This window comes from Marmota monax, unplaced genomic scaffold, assembly GCF_021218885.2.
Source record: "Marmota monax isolate L192 unplaced genomic scaffold, Marmota_monax_Labrador192_F-V1.1 WCK01_AAM20220418_F8-fsc00015, whole genome shotgun sequence".
Lineage (NCBI taxonomy): Eukaryota > Metazoa > Chordata > Mammalia > Rodentia > Sciuridae > Marmota > Marmota monax.
Window position 1 is genome coordinate 23,565,270 of NW_026692194.1, and position 25,381 is coordinate 23,590,650.

The following is a 25,381-nucleotide window of genomic DNA, read 5'->3' on the forward strand; positions in this document are numbered from 1 at the left end:
AACAGTGGTGCTTCTTTAGGAGACTGAGGCAGGAAGATCATAAATTTGAAGCCAATTTGGGCAATCCAGTTAGACTTTGTCTCAAATAAAAAGGGTTGAGGTATAGCTAAGTGGTATAGTACCCTGGGTTCGAAGGAAGGAAGGAAGGAAGGACGGACGGACGGAAGGAGAGAATGGGGTGGGGAGTATTAAAAAAAGAGAGATTAAACACTAAAACATTACTAATAGTAAAATATATTCCCATAATACTAATGATATTATTTTAAATGTTATCCAATATTATGTATACAATAGAACATTCTGTTTATAAGAGCTTCCTCCTTCCAATGAAGTACATGTTCTATCTAATTCAATCTGTTAAATGTTTCTTGTTGAGGTTCAGAGAAAGAAATATTATTAATTGACAAACTTTATTAGGATTCCAGAAAAGGAAACAAACCAACAATGGCAAAATCTCATCTGGAAAGAATCTAAAAGAAAAGCCATTTATTTAAAAAACAAAAGTAACAGAGTATACTGAAGTATTCATTTGTTTTTTTTTTTTTTTTTTTAATATTTATTTTTCAGTTCTCGGCAGACACAACATCTTTGTTTGTATGTGGTGCTGAGGATCGAACCCGGGCCGCACGCATGCCAGGCGAGCGCGCTACCGCTTGAGCCACATCCCCAGCCCTGAAGTATTCATTTGTTAAAGCCAAAATATAGGAAATAAGTATACCAAACAAGTACACTAAAGTATCTATTTATTTAAACCAAAAGTATTTCTAACTTGTGAAAGCCTTTCACTGGTGACTAAAAAAACAAGGCAGAGTTTTTGCTCTTACCTCAATTAACCAGGGAAATGAAATTACACAAACACATTCTAGTCATTACACCTTTACTGTAACACTGTAATGGTGTAATAATGATTTGGTACAAAAGGAAATAAAAACAAAGATATGGGCTTCACATGAAATAAAGAGGGAAAAACACACAGAACAGGAATGACTATGAATTACCTCTTTCTCAAGATATGACAATACTGATTCAGTCTCGTTCAGAAGAGCAACACTGCATTTTCCCCTGTTGGAAGATAAAAACATGAATAAATGTCAGTCTGTCATCAGTTACCTTCACAGTGATGGCACATGCAAAGCCAGGAAGACTAAAAGGCAGGAGTAGGATTAAAACTAGGTGGCAGTTTTGAAGTTCTCCTTGAAAAATTGAATTTAAAAAAGAAAGAAAGAAAGAAAGAAACTAGATGGCAGTTAGGAGTATATTTAAATGCATATATTTAGGCCACTTATACCTGCTTTTCAACATTAGTGCTGGGTAACATACAAAAAAAGGGCTGACTTTGTAGGTATTTAGAGAGATCAGGCCATGACAGAAACTGTATGAGTGATAAATACTAACAACTTGGAACATTTTATTTCCTAATTAATAATGGAGGGAAGTGGATACAAAGACCTCAGACTGAGTTTCTTAATCTATAAATAAATATTATAAGGTAAGTTTATATAAGAGATCTTCAGACAAAAACAGCACTATACAAACCAGTGACTAAAATAATATTCAGATTTCTTAAGTAGTCACTCCATATAAGAGCCAAAAAATAATATACCTTTGTATAAGGATATAACTAATTTACCTTTATTGAAACTGCTCTACAGACTAGTTAAAATTTAAACACAAGAAACTTCCAATAGAATAAGAGACAACATAAAGATCCATAAATTCACAAACCTTGAGGTCTGGAAGCATTTATTTTTCTTTCTTTTTGGGGTGTGTGTGTGTATGTGTACGCACGCTGAGAATTGAACTCAGGCCTTATGCCTGATACACCCCAGCTCTGGCACTTACCTTTGATCAGAGGCCTGGACCTGACTTCAGATATGAAAATCTATTTTAAAAAGGCTTGCCAACACTTCAAGAAAAACTAAGATTATCTAGGTAGAAGTATTATTACAACCACTTATAAAAATTATTCTCACCAGCTTCAAAATTTTACTCTATCTCCAGATCTGCTGGGAAATTCTGACGAATTATTCATGTTAGAAGCAATGATTAGGGTTTACAAAGTATCTTTGGGTGGGGGCTGGCAAAAAATATCTTTAAATGTCATAACATCAGACTGTCGATATAGTTCAGGGTAGAGAGCTTGCCTCACAAGCAATGACCTGAGTTTGATCCCAAGTACCACAAAATTAAAAACACACACGCACACACACACACAAAAAAAAACACTAAAAAAATGTCATAATATCATTTGATTTTTTTCTAAAAAAAAGAAAGAAAGAAAGAAGTTACAACAGCTTCAAAAACCAACATGCAAAAACAAATACCCCGGGGCTGGAGATATAGCTCATATAGCTTAGCTGGTAGAGTACTTGCCTTACATGCACAAGGCCCTGGCTTCAATCTCCAGCAACACACACACACACACACACACACACACACACAAATACACCACATATACATTAAGCAGGAAAGAAGAACAGATGCTTTTGGATTATAAAAGTACAATTCAAAGTATAACAACTAGTGGGCTGGGATTATGGCTCAGCGGTAAAGCGCTCACCTACCATGTGTGAGGCCCTAGGTTTGATCCTCAGCACCACATAAAAATAAATAAATAAAATAAAGATATTGTGTCCAACTACAACTAAACAATAAATATAAAAAAAAGTAAAACTACTGAGAGCAAAGCAAAATACCAAAATTAAACTAATATATTGATTAAAAGGTACATTTTCTAAGAATTCTCCAACTCTATACTCATTTTTTTTACTTATCATAAAAACATCTTTCTCAGACAATCATCCTAGGTTAATATAACTTAGAAATATTACTCTGAGGATATATGACATTACACGTTATACTAGTGAATCTCTTTTTTGGTTCCTGGAAGAGCTATAAAGATTTCTATTTACCTAATATATTTTATTCACACATTATTAGTGAATGCATAAAAATTAGCATTATTCCTTCAACACATATAACACTCCAAGTCAACACACACCTGACATTCCCTTACAAGGGACAGAACCACATACAGAGACATTACTCTGGTACATCAGCACATGAACAGAGAACTTCCATGCGCTTACATATGCAGTATGCTGAGGCAATAAATGGAATTTCTGAAAAGAGTCTGAAATACTTTTTTTTTGCTATACTGACAAAGCAATATTTTTAACATTAATTTCATTAAGTAATATTTAATACTAAATCATGTTTGGATATGGTGGTGTACTCCTTAATCCCAGCAACTTGGAAGGCTGCGGAGGACTGCCAAGTCCAAGGCCAGCCTCAGCAACATAGCAAGCAAGCCCCTCAGCAATTTAGTGGGATCCTGTCTCAAAAATAAAAAAAATAAAAAGGACTAGGGATGTCGTTCAGTGGGTTCTAGCTCCAGTATCAAAAAAAATTTTTTAACTTTTTCTATGTGCCATACCAGACTTACTGAATCCCATTCTCTTGGAGATGGGTCCAGGAACCTACACAATTAATAAGTGATCCCTACGTGGCCAAACTTAAAACCAACTTCTGGCTGAGAGTGAAATTTACATGCCTGGCATATGCAAGGCCCTGGATTCAATCCCCAGTACCACAAAAACAATAAAAAATAACTCCTGTAGATGTAGAAACAGACTTTAAATTCTCCATGTTCAACAAAAGCCATTATTTCTTCATTTTTTAAAAAAGCCATTTTTACATTGGCTCTCTGAGTTTTAAATTTGCCAGAAACTCTGGATTCTGAACATTTTTCATATAAAGAAAAATCTCAAAATACTACATACTGCGATTGGACATTTAAAGAATAGACAGTTTCATCCAGCATTTAGTCCCCTGGATACAATGAACAACCAAACAAAAAAATGACAAAGTTCAAAGATCAAAAATGCTTTCAGAAAATTAGACATCACAACAGAAACAATTTAAAATGGACTAAAGGGGAAATGAGGAAAATGATTTCCAAACCAGAACTCTGTATCTAAACAAATCCTGAGGCAAGGGTGAAATACATACACATTCAGATATGCAAGCAGTAAAAAGTTTTATATGTTGGAAAATCAAAAGGAAAAGGCAAAACAATGATAACTCCAAAGAAAAGGTTATACAAGAAAGAATATGTAAGAATATTTACATGTTCATAACATAAAAATTGGTTAAGTTAAAAAAAAAGTCATGGAAATTCTCGAAACACAGGGAAAGGAAATAGGAAAAAGAAGTGAAATTTCTAAGACTGAAAAATTAATAGTAGCAATTAGATTGATAAATACAGAAGAGTGGGAAATGATTACAGAGTGGGAACCATCTTGTATATTATTAGACAATTATATATTTTATTTTTTTAGATAATAAAATTAAATTTAAAATGAAAGGGGGATCTTAACTAGATAAAGTGCATAGAACTGTATGAATACTATACCAAGGGACCAAGGACAGCTGACAATGATGACTCTACATCAGGCCTTCTTGGATCCTAGCACTACAGCCAGGGTTGTGCATCCCTGGCCTTTCTCTACTAGATGACAGTCATACCTTCACACCCCGTTTTCATACTTGTTAATGAATAGAAATGAAAATGAGGCAACTGGCTCTTGTAAATAGGTAAAGTGGAGGAATGAAAAGCCAAAAAAGAGAAGTCTCAATTAATATAACAGGTCTGTGGTTTTCTGAAGAAAAAGGAATAATAAGCAGTGTTTTAGGAAGCCCATTCTGTCCGTAACATGGAAAATACTGACTTGATAACAAATATGAAAGAAACTGTCAAAGAGGAAACAAGAGGATAAAGACCTTCTCTTGATGCTACCCTTCCCTTTCAATAAGACTATCCTGGGGCTGGAGCTGTAGCTAAGTGGCAGAGCGCTTGCCTAGCTCATGTGAGGCACTGGGTTCCAACCTTAGCATCACATAAAAAAAAAAATGAACAAATAAAATAAAGGCATTCTGTCCATCTATAACTACAAAAAAAAAAAATTTAAAAAGAAGAAGAACCATCTTATAAGAAGAAGTGGAATGTTCCAGAGATACCAATAGAAGTAGGAAGATAGATTCTCATCTCCAGAACAGAGTAACAAAGACACTGTTCTTTGTTTTGTTTGTTTTTTTGTTTTTGTGGTGCTGGGGATTAAACCCCAGGTCCTTGTGCATGAGAAACAAGCACTCTACTGAGCTATATCCCCAGCCCAAGATTGTTCTGACAGCGGAAAAATCTTAGTCCCACAACACGTGGAACACCAATACTGATGACAATATATTGGATACGCTTTGCATGCAACCCAGTCCTCCTCTGCACTGTGATGCGAATAAGAAACACTTCTATCCACAAGCCACTAAGATGTCAAACGAAAGATTATGTAGAAAAACACAATATTCAAAAAAAGCATGCTAAGAGCTGGGGACAAAGCTCAGCCAGTAGAGATCTTGCCTAGCATGCACAAGGCCCTAGGTTGGATCTTTGGTACTGCTGCTTTAAAAAAAAAAAAAAATGTGTGTGTGCTTAACTAGTAAACTAGTAGACTTTAATTTTCTTTTCTTTTCTTTTTTGAACTGTGACATGAGTTTTCTTTACTTACTATATTTTCCCTTCACTCTTCCTTCTACTAACAATCCTAAGATCCTAATAGGCATACTAAATAACTTCCTCATGTTGAATTCATTTCTTGAGTAGCACTATGTATATTCACCAATGGGTACCAGATTGGCTAATTCAAATTTTGTTTAAAATTACAAAAAATAAATTACAAAATTTAACTTTTTAACTTTTTTGTTGTTGTTACTGGGAATTTAACTCCACCGCTGATCTATATCTCCACCCTTTTTATTTTAAAATAGGGTCTTGCTAAGTTGCTGAGGCTATCCTTGAACTTGCAATCTTCCTGCCTCAGCCTCCTGAGTTTCTGGGATTACAGGCATGTGCCACCATGGCTGGCAAAATCTAACTTCTTAAAATAAAAATATCAGCATAATAAAATGTGAAAAAAGAAAACTACCTTCATTAGCGCCTTTTAAAAAAAAGATTCCAGGAGCTGGGGTTGTGGCTCAATGTAGAGTGTTTGCCTAGCATGTGTGAGGCACTGGTTCAATTCTCAGTACCGCATATAAATAAATGAATAAAATAAAGGTCCATCAACAACTAAAAATATTTTTTAAAAGATTTCAAATAAGCTTCTAAAACATTAATAGATAAACCGAAGACAGATGCTAATCCACAGGGGAGTACTATGTTATTACTTATATGAAAATACATACACCAAATACAGAACACTGTATTAGGACACTGTCAGCAATTTTACTTTGACAGGTATACTCACAATCAAAAATGTCAAATCACCCATACAAAAATTTATTCTTTGCAATATCATTTTTAGCAGCAAAAGACCAAATATCCATTAGTTGGGATTAAATTAATGAGCAATATACAATAGTCATAAGTAAGAATAAGGCAAGACTGAGGACAGAGCTCAGTGGTAGAACACCTGTTTAGCATGTTTGAGGTATGAAACGCTGTTTTGATCCCCCAGCATTGAGCCAAAAAAAAAAAAAGAATGAGGCAAGATCTTCATGATCCAAGATCCAATAAGGAGCTATCCCCAAACTTTACTTAAAACCCACAACATAGCGGGATACGGTGGTGCACACCTATAATCCCAGCAGCTCAGGAGGCTGAAGCAGGAGAATTGCCAAGTTCAAAGTCAGCCTCAGCAAAAGTGAGGCTTAGAAAGCAACTCAGTGAGACCCTGTCTCTAAATAAAATAAAAACAGGGCTAGGGATGTGGCTCAGTGAGTTCAATCCCTAGTACACCCCCACCAAAAAAAAAAAAAGCAACATAGCAGCAGCATCATAATTTACTTATAGACACAGGCCCCATTGCTCATATATACATGGAATGCTTTTTTAAAAAAAGTTTCAATTTCTAAAAGGACGGGATTCTGAACAGTTTTCCGTGATCCTGAAAATGAAAGGACTGCTCCATCATTCACTGCTTTTGGTTGGGGAGGGTTGCCTGTGCCCAAACCCAGAGCCTTGTGCATATCAGACAAGAGCTCTCCCACTGAGCAATGTCCCCAACTACCATCCATTGCTTTTGGTTCCAGGGTACACTAAGCATTCATCCAAACTAGGTAGAAACTACCTAGTTTAAATTAATTTAATATATAAATTCTGGCAGCTGGGACAGTGGCAACATGCCTGTAATCCCAGCAACACAAGAGGCTAAGGCAGGAGGATGGCAAATTTGAGACCAGCCTCAGTAATTTAGTGAGGCCCTCAGCAACGTAGAATGACCCTGTCTCAAACCACCAAAAAAAAAAGGAGTTGAGGCAGGACTTGGAAGTAGCTCAGTTGTAGAGAACCTCTGGGGCTCAGTCCCCAGTACCAATCAATAAATAAACTTCTGACAATCTACTCCCATCTACTACAAATAGCTTTGCAGAGTATTTGGAACATTCTTTGTTTACACAGAAAACGTTCTGTTTACAGATAAACATTTTGATCATCTATGGAAAAAGTCTACCTTCAAAAATTAATTGCTCTAGCCAGACACAGTGGCATATACCTGTAATCCCAGAGGCTCAGTGGCATGTACCTGTAATCCCAGAGGCAGGATTGTAAATTCAAAGCCAGCCTCAGCAATTTAGTGAGGCACAGCCCCAATCCCTTAATATATTTTTGAAAAAAAAAAAATTTAATGAACAGTGAGAGGTAGTATTTCATGTTTCTGCAAATCTCTTCAATCAATTTCTCTCTTTTTTTTTTTTTTGGTACCAGAGATTGAATCCAGGGGTGCTTCACCACTGAGCCATATCCCAAGCCCTTTTTATATTTTATTTAGAGACAGAGTCTCACTGAGTTGCTGAGGCTGGCTTTGAACTTGTTATCCTCCTGCCTCAGTTTCCTGAGCTGCTAGAATTATAAGCGTGCTCCACCACACCCAGTATCCAACTTCTATCTTAATGGACAACTAGAGTTCCCCTCACTTTTATTGAGGCATATAAGGCAAAAATTGTATATTAATGGTGTATAATAAAGTCTTTTGATATACACATGTGGGAGGCCATCCCTGCACGTGATTGAGTTACCTCCCTGGCTGGGTGAGAGGCGCTCAGACACTTTTCTTTGTGTTAGAGCTTTCCCCACCCTTCTTGGGTCCTAGGGCTTGTCCATGTGAAGGCGTGCCTGACCACAGCCCTCGAAGACCCAATCGTCTCATCTGACCTTCGAACACTGCCCCACTTAACATTCATTGGATGAGATTTTCCCCAGAATTTTTGTTCCCCAATAAAAGTCCTTTCCCTGGCGTGTTCTTCCCCCCCTCCAGCACGCGCGCATACACACACACATCTGTCCATCTATCTCTCTCTCTATATATATATCTATCTCTATCTCTCTCTCACACACACACCTCTTCAGTAAACCTCGCTACTTCTTGGGTAGCTTGAGGCTGGGGGTTCGAGGAGCTGTCCTGGAGCTGGTTTTAAAGGTAACTAGAGTCTGTGTCTTTAATTTAAACTCCCTTAGGATTTCCCACATAGCCGAACCTTGACATGGTCTGCGCTGGGCGCGGACTAAATACATATACATTGTGAAATGACTAACAATTATAGTTTTATGTAAAAAATTCTTCACTTTCAAAAAGTCTACTAAACAACCCTGGTTTACCTTGCAGAAGTTGTTTCAAAAAGAAGGCAGTTACTTCAGCTCATAATTCAAACAAGCCTATGACTTTACTTCAAGACAACCATCACAGCTCCAGAAGCAGTAGAAGTGAATTTATGGTAATTTCCCATTTCATTATACAAAACATAAGTGATCTCGCAAAAAAAAGGTGGAAGTGATAGTCAAACAACACTGTCAATGCACTGAATGCTGCTACACGATGGACACCATACAGTGGTTAAAGGTTAACCTGATATTTATGTAAATTTTGCCTAAATTTTTTAAAAGATTCAAAATGTATTAAAATTAATAAATTGTATTACCTTGCTAAGACCATTCTTAATGGAACTTGCTTTAAGGCCGGGGGGGGGGGGGGGGGGCAACATGTGGAATTACAGAATGCACGACCACTAGCAGAGATTGGTGCATAGGCCTGACCTGTGCCATGGTACCAGCAGTTTTACCCACCATTATTTTGTACTATAAGTGCAAAATCCACACAAGGGAAGAGCTGAGGAACATCTTCTTGTTGTTTTGAAAGTGTCTTGATTTCTCAAACTTCTTTACAGGTCTCTGGGGACAGCCAGGGCTAAACAAACCATACTTTCAAAACTCCTTGTCTTCATTGTTCTTAGTCCTTTCCATTTCCATAAAACTTTAATTTGATGTAAAAATTCTAAAAAGTCTCAATTTTTACACATTCACACACACTCAAAACCCTGCTAAGGTTTTATTTGTAATTACATTAAATCTTCATATCAATCTGGGGAAAACACATACTGTCGTGATATAGCCTGCATTTATTGAAGTTATTCTTTAATTCCTTCAGCAACACTGCGGAGCTTCTATGTAGAAGTTTTATACATTTTCTTTAAACTCATCCCTAGGCATTTGATGTTTTTTGATGATGCAATAATTTAATTTTAATTTAGTTTCCGAATAGACCCCTCTTCACATGTGTATAAACAGATACAGAAGATGGAACAGTAAGAATTCTAGAAGAAAACGCAAGTATATTTACAATCTTCAATCTGTCTACTCCAAGACAGTGCCACTTGGATTAGTTTTTGACTAAGTGCTCTTTCTGAGTAACAAACTATTCTTATTCAAGTTTCACTTGGTCCTTCAACTATATCAAACTTAACAGAGGCAGGTTTGTTAACTTCTAAGGAATGGAATTTTCCCAGATTTCATTTAACTTTTTTCTTTCTTCCTGCTATCACTTCATTTATTCTGCAAGCATCTATCTCCCCTACTAACCAGGGCTGAGGATACAGCTCACTGGTAGAGAGTTTGCCTAGTGTGCATGAGGCCCTGGTTTAATCCCTAGCAGCACAAAATACAAGTTAAAAACAAAGAGATTAACCAATCTTGGAACAAGCAAAGATAAAAACAGCACATTGAAGTCAAGCACTACTTAACAAGAGATGGGTACACACTGTGGTGTGGCCCCTCAGCCACTTCAATTAAATTGCAGCAACACCATGGCCAATACCCAGCAGTAAGCATACTTAGGATTCAAAAAGAATAAATGCATTAATGACAAAAATTTTAGTAGTACTTCCTTTTATTTTTATTTTTTGGTACTTGGGATCAAACCCAGGGGCCTATTACAACTAAACTATATTCCTAGCCCTTTCTATTTTTCATTTTGAGACAGGGTCTTGCTAAGTTGCTGAAGATCTCACTAAATTGGTGAAGCTGGCCTCAAACTTCTGATCCCCTCCTGCCTTAGCCTCCAGAGTAACTGGGATTACAGGCATTCACCACTGCACCCAGTTACTTCTTGATAGGGAACATATGGATACGTATGGGAATATTTTTTTCTGTATTTTCCACATTTCAACAATTATATTGCTTTTATAAGAAAAATATTAAGTTTATTATTAAAATTTTAATATTCTATAATGCTAAGGGAATAGTAAAATGGACATATTCATAACATACTATATTGGGAATATAAAGTGACAAAATAATTCTTCAAAGAAATTTAGCATTTTGTACCAAAAATGTTTGAAATATACCCTTGAGTTAGTTAGAAAAGTGTCTGCTATCAAACCGTACTGTTAATTAATGTCACTACTAATACTGAAGAAGAAAGCATTAAGCGGTCTTTTTAGCTGAGTGAGGCGGCACAGATCTTGCCACTACAACGCTAGCCACTCAGGAGGCTGAGGCAGGATAATTGCAAGTTTGAGGCCAGCCTGGGCAACTTAACCCTGTCTCAAAACAAAATAAACAAACAAACAAAAGGGCTGGGGATATAGCTCAGTGATAGATCAATCTTGGGTTGAATTCCCACTTGGGGGTTGTGGGGAAGACTTACCAGTAAATTTCTTTTCAGTAAATTCTCTCTTCCTCAGAATCAGCCATGTTGTCAGGCAAAGAAGGGGACAGAAATGAATGTAAAATGACATTTTTCCAAGTGCACAGATTTTAAAATAATACCTTTCTAATTATATATCTGTGCTTTTGTTTCAGGAAAATTGGAACTCTAAAAAGTGTACAGATGAAAGTTGCTTGTACTTTCTGATATTAGCACAATCCTACAGTGAACATCCTCGGATACTCCTACAGTATGGATCTTGAACACTCCACCCACCAAAGGCTCCTGTGTTGAATGCTTAATCCCCAGCTTGGCGCCACTAGAAAGTGGTGGAACTGTTAAGGGGAGGCCCAGAGGGAGGTTTTAGATGGTTAGAGGCATGCCCACAAAGGGGACTATGGTACCCTGTCTCACACTCTCTTCATGTCCCAGCCATGAGGTGAACAGGCTTTGCCCTACCCCATGCTCCCTGCCAAGACATGCTGCTTCGATATAAGCCCCAAAGCAGTAGGGCCAACTGATCAGACAGTGACACTCTTAAACCCCAAGCCAAAATAAACCTTGTCTCTTACAAAGCTCATCTCAGGTATTTATCTCAGTAATGGAAAGCTAACAAAGAAAACTAGTATCAAGAAATGGGGGGGCTGGGGTTGTGGCTTAGTGGTAGAGCACTCACCTAGTATGCACGAGGCACTGGGTTCGATCCTTAGCACCACATAAATGTAAAATAAAGATATCGTGTCAATCTAAAACTTAAGAATAAATATTTTTTTAAAAAAGAAAGAAAAGAAATAGGGCTACTCCTGTGAGCATTCTTGACAGTGTGTGTTATGGTTAAGATATTAAGTGTCCCCCCAAAGCTCATATGTAAGACAATTCAAGAAGGTTTAGAGGTGAAATGACTAGATTATGAGAACCTTAACCCAATCAATAGATTGGTCCCCTGATGGGATTAACTGAGTGGTGGCTGAAGGGAAGTAGTTTATGGCTAGAGGAGGGATGTCCTGGGGGGTGTGCCTTTGGGGTTTACATTTTGTACCTGGTGAGCTGAGCTTAGTGTCTTTCTACTCTTTGATTGTCATGTACTGAGCTGCTTTTTTCTGCCACATTCTTCTGCCTTGATGTCCTGCCTCATCTTGTGCTAGAGCAATGGAGTCAGCTGGCTATGGACTGAGGCCCCTGAAACTGTGAGCGATAAATAAACTTTTCCTCCCCCAAAATTGTTCTTGTCAGTTCTTTTGAGCACAGCAGTGAAAACATGACTAAAACAGTGTGGTTCAGAAGCCTTTGGAATTGGTTCACAGGAGGACTTTGGAATACAGAAACCCTAGAATACCAAACACGAAGTTTAATGGATGAGTCTGGTGGGGGCTCAGGAGACCAGAGGTTGATAGGAATCTAGACAGTGAAGGCCAGACTGTGAAGTTTCAGAAAATCTCTACCAAGGAACTGGACTAGAAGCGACTGGTATTATACTATGGCAAATAATATGGCTATGATTTACCCATGCCATGATATGTTGTGGGAGCCTGAGTTTAAAAGTGATGGACCAGGGGATGTGGCTCAAGCGGTAGCGCGCTCGCCTGGCATGCGTGTGGCCCGGGTTCGAGCCTCAGCACCACAAACAAAGATGTTGTGTCCACCGATAACTGAAAAATAAATATTAAAAAAAAATTCTCTAAAAAAAATAAAAAATAAAATAAAAGTGATGGACCAGTTTAGCTGAGAAAATTTTAAAGCAGCAAAGTTTGTTATTGGCTGCTTTTAGCCAAATTTACTGTGAGATCATGAGCAAAAAGGTATAGTACTGAAAGATTTGGAAAATTCTATTTGGCCAGAAAAGGAGTGTGTCTAAAGGCACAGCTAAGAAAAGTGTAATTGCCTAAGAGTTCAGAAATGTTAAAAAGAAGTCAAGGGGAATAGGAGTATACCTCAATGGTATACTAGTTTGGTCAGCATGCATGAAGTCCTGGGTACAGTATACATTCCCGCTCCCTCAGAAATGTTAAAAAGAAGCCAAGGGTTTTGCACCAGGATAAAAAATAAACCTCAAAGGCAACTTAGAAAGTAGCAAGACCTCACTGATCACAGGATCAGGGTAGTAGAAATGTAAATTAGTTTAAAAAATGTGCAGAGCAGAGAAAGCCCCCAGACTCTCAGCTTGCCCAAGACTGCCTTAGGCCAGAAAGGCACTCAGAAGCCACTGCAGCAGTGATTCAAATGGACCAAGTATAGCCCAAACCTGTAGCACACCCTGGTGTCTTCCACATGATGCTGGTTTTGCAGGCATGCAAAATATAAGATTTAATGGGGCCATATAAGTGACCACTGAAGATTTCAAAGGAAACCTTGAGAGACCAGGCAGTGTGTGGCAGTATCAGAGTCCCTGCAAGGAACCCCTGACAGAGTTATGTGAGAGTAAAGTCAAAACTGCAAAGGAGCCTGCACACGCCTATAATCCCAGTGAGGCAGAAGATCACAAGTTCAAAGCCAGTCTCAGCAATTTAGCGAGGGCCTAAGCAACGTAGTGAAAATTTAAGAACCCTATTAAGATCAAACCCTAGTACCCAAACAAACAAACCAAAAACAATTGCAGTGAAGACTAGAAGAGGAAAGAGATACCAGGAATGTGAAACATCTACCAGGAAAAGCTGTAGGCAGCATGTAAGCCAGCCCAAGGAAGTAAGTGGCCATGTGGGCTGTGACCAGCAAAGATTAGAGTAAGGCTGCCCAAACCCTTGGGAGCCCACATTCCACCAAAGCGAAAGCTTGATGTTTACCCTACAGATTTCAGTCTTACTTTGGTCTGGCCCCTCCTTGCTGTTTTCCTTTCCCTCTCTTTTGAAATAGGTATATTTACCCCGGGTCATTTCATATTGGATGTATATAATTTCTTACTGACTTAAATAGGGGCTCACAATGGGTTTGCCTTGAAACTCAGAGAAAACTTCGGACTTGGACTTTTAAGCAATACCGCAACAGTCAAGACTTTGAACTCTCAGATACACACACACCCACACCCACACACACATACACACACACACACACACATTTCTACAAACTTGTATGAGAACTTCTGAACAATAAAGTCCTAAAAGGAGAACTACAGAATCAAGGACATATATTTTACAATTTGACTGATTTTTCTGATTATATTAACACTCTAAAAACACAGAAGAACAGGTTATGTCCCTACTCTGGTCAATAATATTTTCTCTCCTAAATAATTCATGTTGGCTGAAAACATTTCCATTTCTCCTTTTCTTTTCTCATAGATATTATAAAACTTTCATCAACTGATTTTTAAATATTTTTTTTTAGTTGTAGGTAGACACAATACCCGTATTTATTTATTTTATGTGGTGCTAAGGATTGAATCCAGTGCCTCATGCATGCCAGGCAAGCGCTCTACCACTGAGTCACGATCCAGCCCCATCAATTGATTTTTGTTTGGTGACAAATAGTATGTATACAAACCAGATTTCCTACACAGCAACTTGTATTCCATATAGCTAAACTTTCATTCTAATTCTAATGAGAATTAAATGAAATTTAATTACAATTTTAAATTACAATCTAAAATTTCATTTAAGAAGAAACTGTTCTTGTAAAAATTTTAACTTCCTTAAAGAACAAAAATTAAATTAAGTGAAAACTCTGTAATTTTCAAATTCTGAATGACTATTGTGTATAGTGTGCCATAGAAGATAGGAAAAAGATGAACTAAGTTAGTGACTCTCAAGAATTTTACAATCTAAGATGAAGTCTGAATGGAACAATTTATGTAAATTTCACATTCTCACCAGATGCTTAAGAGATTTTCAAAACTAAATTAAGACAGGGTTTGCTGGTGCACACCTGTAATTCTAGCTACTTAGGAGGCGGAAGTAGGAGGATCACAAATTTGAGGTAAGTCTTGGCAACTTTAAAAATTCCTATCTCAAAATAAAACAAAAGAAGCTGAGGATGTAGCCCAGTGTTTGCCTAGTATGTGTGAGGTCCCATGTTCAATTTCCAATACATATTAAAAAAAAAAAAAAAGCCTAAATTAAGGGAGCTTCTCATTTTAAAGGCAAGAACACTATGTACAAGCAACATGGCAACCTTTAAATTAAGAAAAAATTCACTACAAGTTGTGGCTATAGCTGTTTTTCTACACAGCAGTAGTGATAGTGAAGATGATGCTGGTTAGGTCTGTATTCTAGGATCCTAACAAAACAATTGTTTAAAAGGAAAGGAATGTAAGGATTTCTCTGCACAACCCTGCCATTAAGAGACTATGTACCTATGTCTTTTTTATAATATTTATTTTTTAGTTATAGGTGAACATTATATCTTCATTTTATTTTTATGCGGTGCTGAGGATTGAACCCCAGTGCCTCATGCATGCTAGGAGAGCACTCTACCTCTGAGCCACAACCCCAGCACATACCTATGTCTTTAAGATCTACCCTACCACTGACACCAAATGCCGGTTCTGGAAGAGCTTCTCAGACCTTTTTTCAAAAACAATACTCAGGCTGGATACTCTGGCCTAGCATGTGCCAAGGCCCTGTATTCTATCCTTAGCACTTACCAAAAAAAATACTGCCAAGCTGGGCCCAGTGGCTAGTAATCCCAGTGACTCAGGAGGCTGAGGCAGAAGAACTATAAATTCAAGGACAGCCTCAGCAACTTAGCAAGACCCTAAGCAACTTACCAAGACCCTGAAAATTAAGGGCTAGGAATGTAGCCCAGAGGTTCAATCCCTAGTGCCAAAAACAACAACAAAAAAAACTAATTAAAAAAATAAAATTTTAACAGTATTTTGAAGGTTAAATAATGAGATAGACAGGGTCCCCACAGTGATGTTCTGAACAAAGGCCAGGTCCACCAACCTGGATATAATGGGTTTCTCCACCACTCACTTCTTGAAACAAGATAAACTTGAAGAACAAATAATCAGGTTCAAAATCCCTTATTGCAGTACAAACTGAGATCAATAACCAGCAGGTACCTAAGGAAATGTTTTTAAAATACACTAAAGACTAACTTCAAAGGTTGTGGGCCAGATCTCCAAGGTTTGCAAGTAGGAAAGAATTGGCTCATTTTAAATATGACTAACTGTTGTACCAGAGGCTGAGAAGAGGCATTGATCATTGCAGGTACCTATGCTGTAATTAGCAGCTATTAAAAAGTCAAGTTTTGTGCATTCAAGATACATAAAAAATAACATTAGGCTGGGAGTAGTGACACACTCCTGTAATTCCTGCAACTTTTGAGGGTGAGGTAAGAGAAGTTTGAAGTGAACCTCAGCAATTTAGCAAGGCCCTATCTCAAAGTAAAAAAAAAAATAAAAAATACTTGGTATGTAGCTTAGTGGTAAAGTACCCTTGGGTTAAATCCCCAGTGCCAATAATAATAATTATTGTGTTCTGTTTTTAATTTGTTCTTTTAAGTATAATTGCTTTTTTTAAAAACATAAACATTGGACCTTACAAAGATTACATCCATAAACTCAGGAAGTAACCACCTAATCAAGAAGATATTTACCAAGCTGGGACTATAGCTCAGTGGCAAAATGTTTGCCTCACATGTGTGAGGCACTGAGTTCAATCCTTAGCACCACATAAAAATAAACAAATAAAATAAAGGTATTCTGTCCATCTACAACTGCCCAAACAAATTTTTTTAAATAAGATATTTACCAACAGGATATCCATATATGGAAAAATGAAATTAGATCTGTCTCACCTTGCACAAAAGTCAAAATGATCAAAGACTTAGAAAATTAGACCAGAAAATCTTGCAACTGCTACAAGAAAACACAGTGACAACACTCCATCAAATAGGTGCATGCACCAACCTTCAACAAGACCCCTAAAATCCAAGAAATAAAACCAAGAATCAATCAGTGGGATGCCATCAAATTAAAAAGCTGCTGCGCAGCAAAGAAAATGATTAAAAGCATGAAGAGAGAGCCTACAGAATAGGAGAAAATCTTTGTCAGGTGCTCTGACAGGGGATGAATATCCAGAATATATATAGAACTCAAAAAACTTAACACCAAAAAAACAAATAACCTAATCAATAAATGAGCAAAAAGCTGATCAGCCATTTCTCAAAAGAAGAAACAAATGGCCAATACATATATGAAAAATGTTCAACATCTCTAGCAATCAGGGAAATGCATATCAAAACAATAGTAAGATTCCATCTCACTCCAGTCAGAATGGTAATTATCAGGAACACAAATAATAATGAATGCTGGAGAGGATGTGGGGGAAAAGGTCCATTCATACACTGTCGATGGGACTGCAAATTAATACAATCACATTGGAAAGCAGTATGGAGATTCCTCAAAAGACCAGGAGTGGAGCCACCATATGATCTGGCTTTCCCACTCCTTGGTATTTTTCAAAAAAACTAAAACCAGCATACTATAGCAATACAGTCATTTCAATGTTTACCGCAGCACAATTCACAAAAGCCAAATTATGGAATCAGTCCAGATGCCCATCAATAAATAAATGGATCCAAAAAATGTGGTATATATACACAATGGGATTTTACTCAGCCATAAAAGACAATGAAATTATGGCATTTGCTGATAAATGAATAGAAGTGGAGTACATCATGCTCAATAAAATAAGCCAGATATCACAAAAATACAGGGAAGATTACTGGAGTGGAAGGAGATCGAGAGGGAGGGAAGAGGGACAAGAAAGGAGAGGAAATATGGAATGAACTTAACAAAAGCACATTATATGCATATATGAATATACCATAGGAAATTTCACCTTTATGTATCTGTAGAAAGCGCCAATCAAAAATAAATAAATAGGGCTGGAGTTGTGGTTCAGAGGTTACAGTGCTCACCTAGAATGCATGAGGCACTGGGATCGATTCTCAGTACCACATAAAATAAAATAAAGCCATAAATAAATAAACAAAGGGCTGGAGTTGTGGCTCAGTGATAGAGTACTTGCCTAGCACATGTGAGGCACTGGATTTGATTCTCAGCACCACATATAAATAAATGTATAAAATAAAGGTCAATCAACATCTAAAGAAAAAAAAAATTTAAATAAATAAACCAGCCAGCCACAAGGCAGGAGGATTGAAAGTTCAAGGCCAATCTCAGTAACTTAGACCCTAGCTGACTCAAAAAAAAAAAAAAAGTTTTTTAAAGAACTGATAATGTAGCTCAGTGGTAAACCCCCTGGATCAATCTACAGTACCAAAATAATACCAGTGCTTTCCCACTGAGCTACAGCCCCAACATGGTAAAAATCTTCTTGATTAGGTGATTGCTTTCAGAGCTCATGAATGTACGCTTTGCATGGTCCAATGTTTATGTTTTTAAAAATAATAATTATACTAAAAAGAACAAAATTTTTAAAAACAATTATTATTATTATTATTATTATTATTATTATTATTATTGGCACTAGGGATATAATCCAAGGGTGCTTCACCACTGACCTACATCCCAATAATAATAAGAACAATAATAATAATGAAATAAACAAGTGAAAAAAAAGACCAGTAGAGAAAGAAAAATAGGGAAAGGGAGAAGGAAATGGAAAGGCAGGGGTAATGGGGACTGAAGTCAAACTCCATGCATGTACAATTTTGTAATAATAAACCAAACTACTATGTATAACTATAATGCTCTAATGAAAATAAAGTAAAAAGGCTGGGCACATGCCTGTAATCCCAGCAGCTTGGAAGGCTGAGGCAGGAGGACCAAAAGTTCAAAGCCAGCCTCAGTAAATTAGTGAGTCCCTAAACAGCTTACTGAGATCCTGTTTCAAAATTAAAAAAAAAAAAAAAAAAAGTATTTCCCAGTTTCAACTATACAATTATCATTATAACATTATCTTGGAGTATAACAGTAAAGTTTTCATGCTTACATAGGTTTTAAATTTAGTTCTATTTGAACTGAGGATCTATATAGAAGAATTAATTATATGAAACAGAAATTCAAAAAATTGCTGGGGCTCTCTCCCTCCCCTCCTCTTTTCTTTCTGTAAACTCTACATGATTTGATTCACTTGTAAGACCTTAATTTTTTAGTCGAGGGAGGTACTAGGGATTGAATCCAGTGGCACTTTACCCCTGAGCCACATCCTCAGTCGTTTTAATTTATTTTTTACTTTGAGACAAGATCTCACTAAGTTGCTGAGGGCCTTGCTAACTTGCCGAGACTGACCTCAAACTAGTGATCCTCCTGCCTCTTCCTCCTAGGAGGCTGGGATTACAGGTGTGCACCACTGTGCCCAGTTAAACTGTGACCTTCATTTTTTTTTTAAAGAGAGAGAGAGAAAATTTTTTAATATTTATTTTTCAGTTTTCGATGGACAACATCTTTTATTTTTTATTTTTTTATGTGGTGCTGAGGATCGAAACCAGTTCCCCGAGCATGTCAGGAGAGCGTGCTACCACTTGAGACACATCCCCAGCCCCACTCTGATCTTTTTTTTTTTTTTAAACTAAAATCATTTTATTAATGAACAAATTGTGGGGAAAATTTCAAAATATCTTGACAACAAATACAAATATAAATGGAGATAAAATAGAAAAGCCTCATGTGAAATTCCATATCATAAATTATCAGATTGAATTTAAACTCTGGGAAAATGGCTCTTCTCAGAAATTCTGTTTAAAACTCAGCAAAATACAGCTCTACAGGCAACATTTAACATATCCTAATTTTCATTACATTTGAATCCTATGTCATCAAATATTACATAGAACAGAAATACAATTATTTAAGAGTATAGACTGCCTATGGCCCACTCTGATCTTAATTCTTAACAATGGGATCTACTTCAGATTTTACCTCCACAAAGAATCATATTTAAAACTGTCTAGAAGATATTCTTACTTGAATGCCTTGGTAAACAGATAAAAAATAAGACCCAATCTGAAAGTCCTGACATTCTCCTTGGACTTGGACATGACCCAGACTTCTCTTTAAATAAATAGTAACCCCATTCAAAAAAAAACAAAAAACCAGATGTGGTAGTACATACCCAGTGAGCCCAGTGATTCAGGAAGCTGAGGCAGAAGGATTGCAGGTTCAAGGCCAGCCTCAGCAACTTAGCAAGACCTTGTCACAAAATAAAAAATAAAAAGGGCTAGGGATGTTTCTCAGTGGTTAAGTGCCCCGGATTCAAACCCCAATATTTAAAAAAAAAAAAAAATGCTGCTGGGAACAGTGGCACACACCTATAATCCCAGTAAACTGGAATGAAGGCAAGAGAATTCTAAATTCAAGGCCAACATGGATAACTTAGTGAGATCCAGTCTCAAAATAAAAAACTTTTTAAAAGGGATAGGAATATAACTCAGTAGTTAGAATGTCCTGTGTTCAACCTACAGTACCACCAAAAAAAAAAAAAAAAAAAACTTGGGGGGGGGGGACTCAAAGCAAGCGGCACCATTTTATCATAAAAAATTCCATAGATAAGCCTGAGCCAGGCATGGTGGCACACAGCTGTATTTTTGGCTAATCCAGAGGCTGAGGCAGGAGGCAGGGTAAATTACCTAGGAATTTAGCAAGGCCCTGTCCAAAATAAAAAAACAAAAAGGACTGAAGATGTAGCTCAGGCTCGCCTAGCACATGCAAGACCCTGGGTTCAATCTCTGGTACCACAAAAAAGAAAAACAAATGTTCAATAAATGCTACAATTATTTAAGGCCAAATTCAATATATATGAGCTATATAAAGCTTGGGCTATATACAAGACTAAATATAGGAGCCTCAAAATCACAAAGCAGACAATGTTAAGAAACAGGAAAGGAAGCAGCTGCTAAATAATCAGCACATCAACTTTCTCCAACTGTAAGCAGCCTTCCTCAAATTTACAAATATTCACCTACTTATGGAAGAATAAAGAAAGCAGGTATATTTGTAAATCAGATGGTAACTGAAAGAACACTGAATTGTTGCTCTGTGTAAGAAAGTCTAATAGTGAAGTATTAGTCGTACACCCCCAAACACAAAGACTAAACACAGAAAAAGAGACTGACAACAGGTCTAGCAGCTGGCATAACAATACATTTTACAGAGCTTTACAAAATGTACAGCATATAATCTATTACTACGTGACCTAAAGCACTTGCATGAATGAAGTATACTCCCCAACCCCAAAAAATGCCCTTAAAGGAATTCTCACAGCTCAAGCACAATCTCACAGACAGGAATGAAATGAATCACTAACTCTACCCAGAAGAGACCTAGGTCTTATTCATTCTCTCGAATTTCCAGTGGAATCAGAAGGAACAAAGCTTGCTTTCTGCCATATTAGGAAGGGTACAGCATCCACTGAGTATTATAGTTCATGGAGTACAAAAGACCTCAAGCATGCCTGTCAGGTTTTCTCCTACGTTCCATGTGGCACCAAGAAAATTCTAGGCACTTGATAATGTCCCTGAGAACAAAAAATCAGTATTCACCAAATTACCCCTCTTTGCTGCCAAAGAACAATGGGACTTCAGTAATTTTCTCCTTTTAAAACCGAAATAGGGCATGACTTCAACATTAGCAAATTATCAAGACCACTCCAATGTACACTTGTTCTGCATCTGCATGTGGGCTGGCTAGTACAGCCCAATGCCTTGGCCAGAGCCTGCCCCTACTCCATTCTGTTGTTTGAAAATGAGAGCCACAGTTGTCTCTGGATATGCATATGCTAATTCACAAGGCTGGGGGTGTGGCTAGGGAATAATAGAGTTACTTTAGATAGGTAGAGGGGTGTGAAGGGAAGGGAGAGGTATAGGGGTATGAAGGACAAGAGAATGAATCAGACATTACCCTATGTACATATATAACTATGTGACCAGTGGAATTCCACATCAGGTACAACCAGAAGAATGAGAAATTATACTTCATCTATGTATGAGGCATCAAAGTGCATTCTACTGTCATGTATAACAAATTTATAACAAAACAAACTTAAAAACATACTTTCACCTTTAAGTTTTTTTTAATTATGCAGATGGTAGAGTGCTTGCCTCACATGCACAAGGCCCTGCCTGCGTTCAATCCCCAGCACCACACACACAAAAAAAGAATTATGCAGAAAACAATATTCTTTCGTAAAATAAATGAGTGCTTGACTGAAAAAAAAAAGAAAATGAGAGCAACAGATGAAAAGGTGCAGCTCTGCACCACTCCCTCTCCACTCAGCTGTAGGGAAAATGCTGTAAATGTCTATGTCTCTCTATAATTCAAAGGAATTATCACTTGGAAAACTCCATGAATCTACAGCCCCGGGTCCTTACCTTTTAAGCATTTAGAAGCTCCTCAACCTAAAAGATTCTCAGGAAATGTGTTCAATAGCGACTGAAGAGGACTAGGGATATATCTCAGTGGTATAGCACTTGCCTAGCATGAGTAAGGTCCTGGGTTGATCCCCAGCACCACAAAAGAAGAAGAAATAAAAAGAACTGACCGAAGGATCATGTATACCAGGTAAATTCTATATTCCACACCGGAATGTCTGGATAATTATATTTCAATATATTCTCCCAGCCCTTATGGAAGATAAAAAACACATCACTAGTTTTTCCATTCCAGGCAATCTGTTAAAGGAAACCAACATTACTTGTAAACAGATTCCAAGCTATCAGAAGGGTAAATTAAAAATATACTTGTGTGTTTGGGATACATTCTTTAAACCATTTGTCAGATTGTTGTTCTAGCAAGATTCTTACAATTAGCCACATAATTTCAAAGATTAAAATGAATCTTTATGTTCAAATAGCTCATTCCAATTAAGTAACAAATATATGTGGATCTTTAGCATTTTACTTATATACATTTTTAAGAAAAATCTCAAGCCGATCACAGTGGTGCATGTCTACAATTAATCCTAGTGGCTAGGGAGAATGAGATAGGAGGATCACAAGTTCAGAGCCAGCCTCAGCAACAGCTAGGGGCTAAGCAACTCAGTAAGACCCTGTTTCTAAATAAAATACGAAATAGAGCTGGGGGTGTGACTCAGTGATAGAGTGCCCCAGAGTTCAATCCCCCGTACCAAAAAATAAAAAAATAAAAAATAGTCTTACTAGTGAAAAGCAAAAAGACTCCTCACATTACCTGGTATGATTATATTTTCCAGGAAAGGATATAAATGACACAGAAAATACTAACTCTAGCCAATCCAACCACAGTGGCCCCTTTTAAAAAATCTAAATAAAGCCATGACATGATGTTCATGATAAGAGGGCAATCGAGTTATTTCCGAAAAGATTTCAGAAAAAAGGGGGCTGGGGCTCAGCAGTAGGGCACTTGCGTGGCACATGTGAGGTACTGGGTTTGATTCTCAGCACTGCATGTAAATAAATAAAATAAATATCTATCAACAACTACAAAAATATTTTTTAAAAATTTAAGAAAAAGGAAGAACAATATCTTTGTCCTACCCTTCCTATTATGAAAGATACGTGTCCACTTCTAAAGAAAGTTATACACGAAGGTGTTTGGAGTTTGGTTGGGGTGTGTGTGTGTGTGTGTGTGTGTGTGTAGGTACAAAACCAAATTATGGCTTTAGAAGACTGCAAACCTGGTCTGGGGCCATAGCTCAGTGGTAGAACACCTGCCTCAAGCGTGTGTGAGGCACTGGGTTCCATCCTCAGCACCACATAAAAATGAATAAAGATACTGTATCCATCTACAACTAAAAAGATATTAAAAAAAAAAAAAAAAAGACTGCAAACCTGTCTGAAACCAAAATGCAGACTTAGGTTAAATTCCAACAATAGGAGTAAAGAAGGAAGAACAATTATTAAAACAACTGGTACATTTTCTTTTCATTTATAAACATTTTTTATGATCATCATGACCAGCTATAGCTGGAAAAAAGGATAAGAAACTATAAACTAAATTGGAAGGAATTTTTTTTCTCCCTAGTACTGAGGATTAAACCCAGGAGTATTTTACAACCTAGGTAAATTCCTAGCCCTTTTTTTTTTGACACAGGGTCTAAGATGCTGAGGACTTCACTAAGTTGCTGAGGCTGGGATCAAAGTTGTGATCCTCCTGCCTCAGCCTCCAGAATTACTGGGATTACAGCATGTGCCACCATGACTGCCTGAAGGAATTTATTTTTAAATATATGTTTTTGCAGGAACATTTTTATCTTTTTTAATATTTATTTTCTTAGTTGAAGGTGGACACACAATATCTTTATTTCATTTTTATGTGGCGTTGAGGACCGAACTCAGTGCCTCACATGTGCTAGGTGAGCACTCTACCACTGAGCCACAACTCCAGCCCCTGAAGGAATTTTTTTAACCTACTTGAAACATGACATTCCCTCCCATGTTTCACCCTGAACCTGGCTGTTCCCTACACACACATCCCACTCTCACCTCTTCCCTCTACCTGATGTGCATCCCACATTCTCATGAAAGGTGAGTAAACACTCTACCTGAAGCTTTCCTGACCCTGAGGGTCAAATCTTCCTGCCTTTTGAGTTCAAACATTTTGTTATATCTCCAAGATGCACTTATTCCAGATTGCATTGAAAAATAACTCTCTATGCTTAAATTTTGTCACCAGAAGTAGATCATGAAAGTCCATCACTATTCCAGCACAATCTTTAAACTATAAACTACAGACTGAGATTTTCAATACTTTTGTAGCCTATCAATGCACAGAGCAAATGCCAAAAAATGAGTTAATAAAGCCATATATCCTAAAGGCCAAGAGTCACCTGCTACAACTCAATCTTGGGTTCCAGCCTTTGGGTTCTAATTACTACACATATACTTTGTTAGGACTCTGGAGAAGATCTGCATTTCCCAAAATGGTGTGTGCTGGACACTACTATGCCTGAGAGTCACAGATGCTTAAGTAAACTGTCAAAGTCAGAAATGAAATAAAGTTAAAATGGTTACATTACTGCAGAACTTTAATATGCCAATATACCCTTTTAATTTCAAGATAAAATTCCATTATGAAGCCTTTAGTAAACTAAGTTAAGCAAGATCCTGAGGAGAGTCTGGAAAATGCTTCAAAGAAGTCTTTGATTTTGGTCACAATGTTACTGGGTACATTAGATTAACTTCTAAAAGTTCTTACCTGATATGTGTTGCAGGGAGAGATTCATATTGGCGTGACAAAAAGAGTTCCCTATGTTTCAACTGATGTTTCTGTTTATCAGTCAAGTCTGCCTCAACTGTTGTTTCAGATTCTTCTTCAATTTCTTCTACAAATAAAATTTGAAGAATTGATTATTACCACCTTTTTGAGTATTAACATAGAATTAAAAAGATAGGTTGAATCAACATTTATTCAATATTCTCTTCAAACTAATCAATTTTAAATTTATATATTAAATTTTTCACTTCAATTATAGCAATAAAATTAAGTTCTTTGGGCCTCAAAGGAAGAAGAGAAAATCCAATTTAAAAAC

General features: G+C 37.1%; 1 protein-coding gene across 7 annotated transcripts in view; it reads right to left on the bottom strand.

Annotated features, from left to right (window-relative positions):
* Mta3 (metastasis associated 1 family member 3) overlaps positions 1-25,381 on the bottom strand; it is a 187,184-nt gene that overhangs the window by 86,077 nt on the left and 75,726 nt on the right. For all 7 annotated transcript variants that reach the window (XR_009225191.1, XM_058573549.1, XM_046425190.2 and 4 more), the window contains exons 4-5: positions 25,048-25,174; positions 999-1,062 (exon numbers count right to left, since the gene is read on the bottom strand). Coding sequence is in view for 6 of the 7 variants with exons in the window: in XM_058573549.1 (XP_058429532.1) it covers positions 999-1,062; positions 25,048-25,174 (191 nt within the window). In the remaining variant the exon portion in view is untranslated. The remainder of the gene's footprint in view (positions 1-998; positions 1,063-25,047; positions 25,175-25,381) is intronic.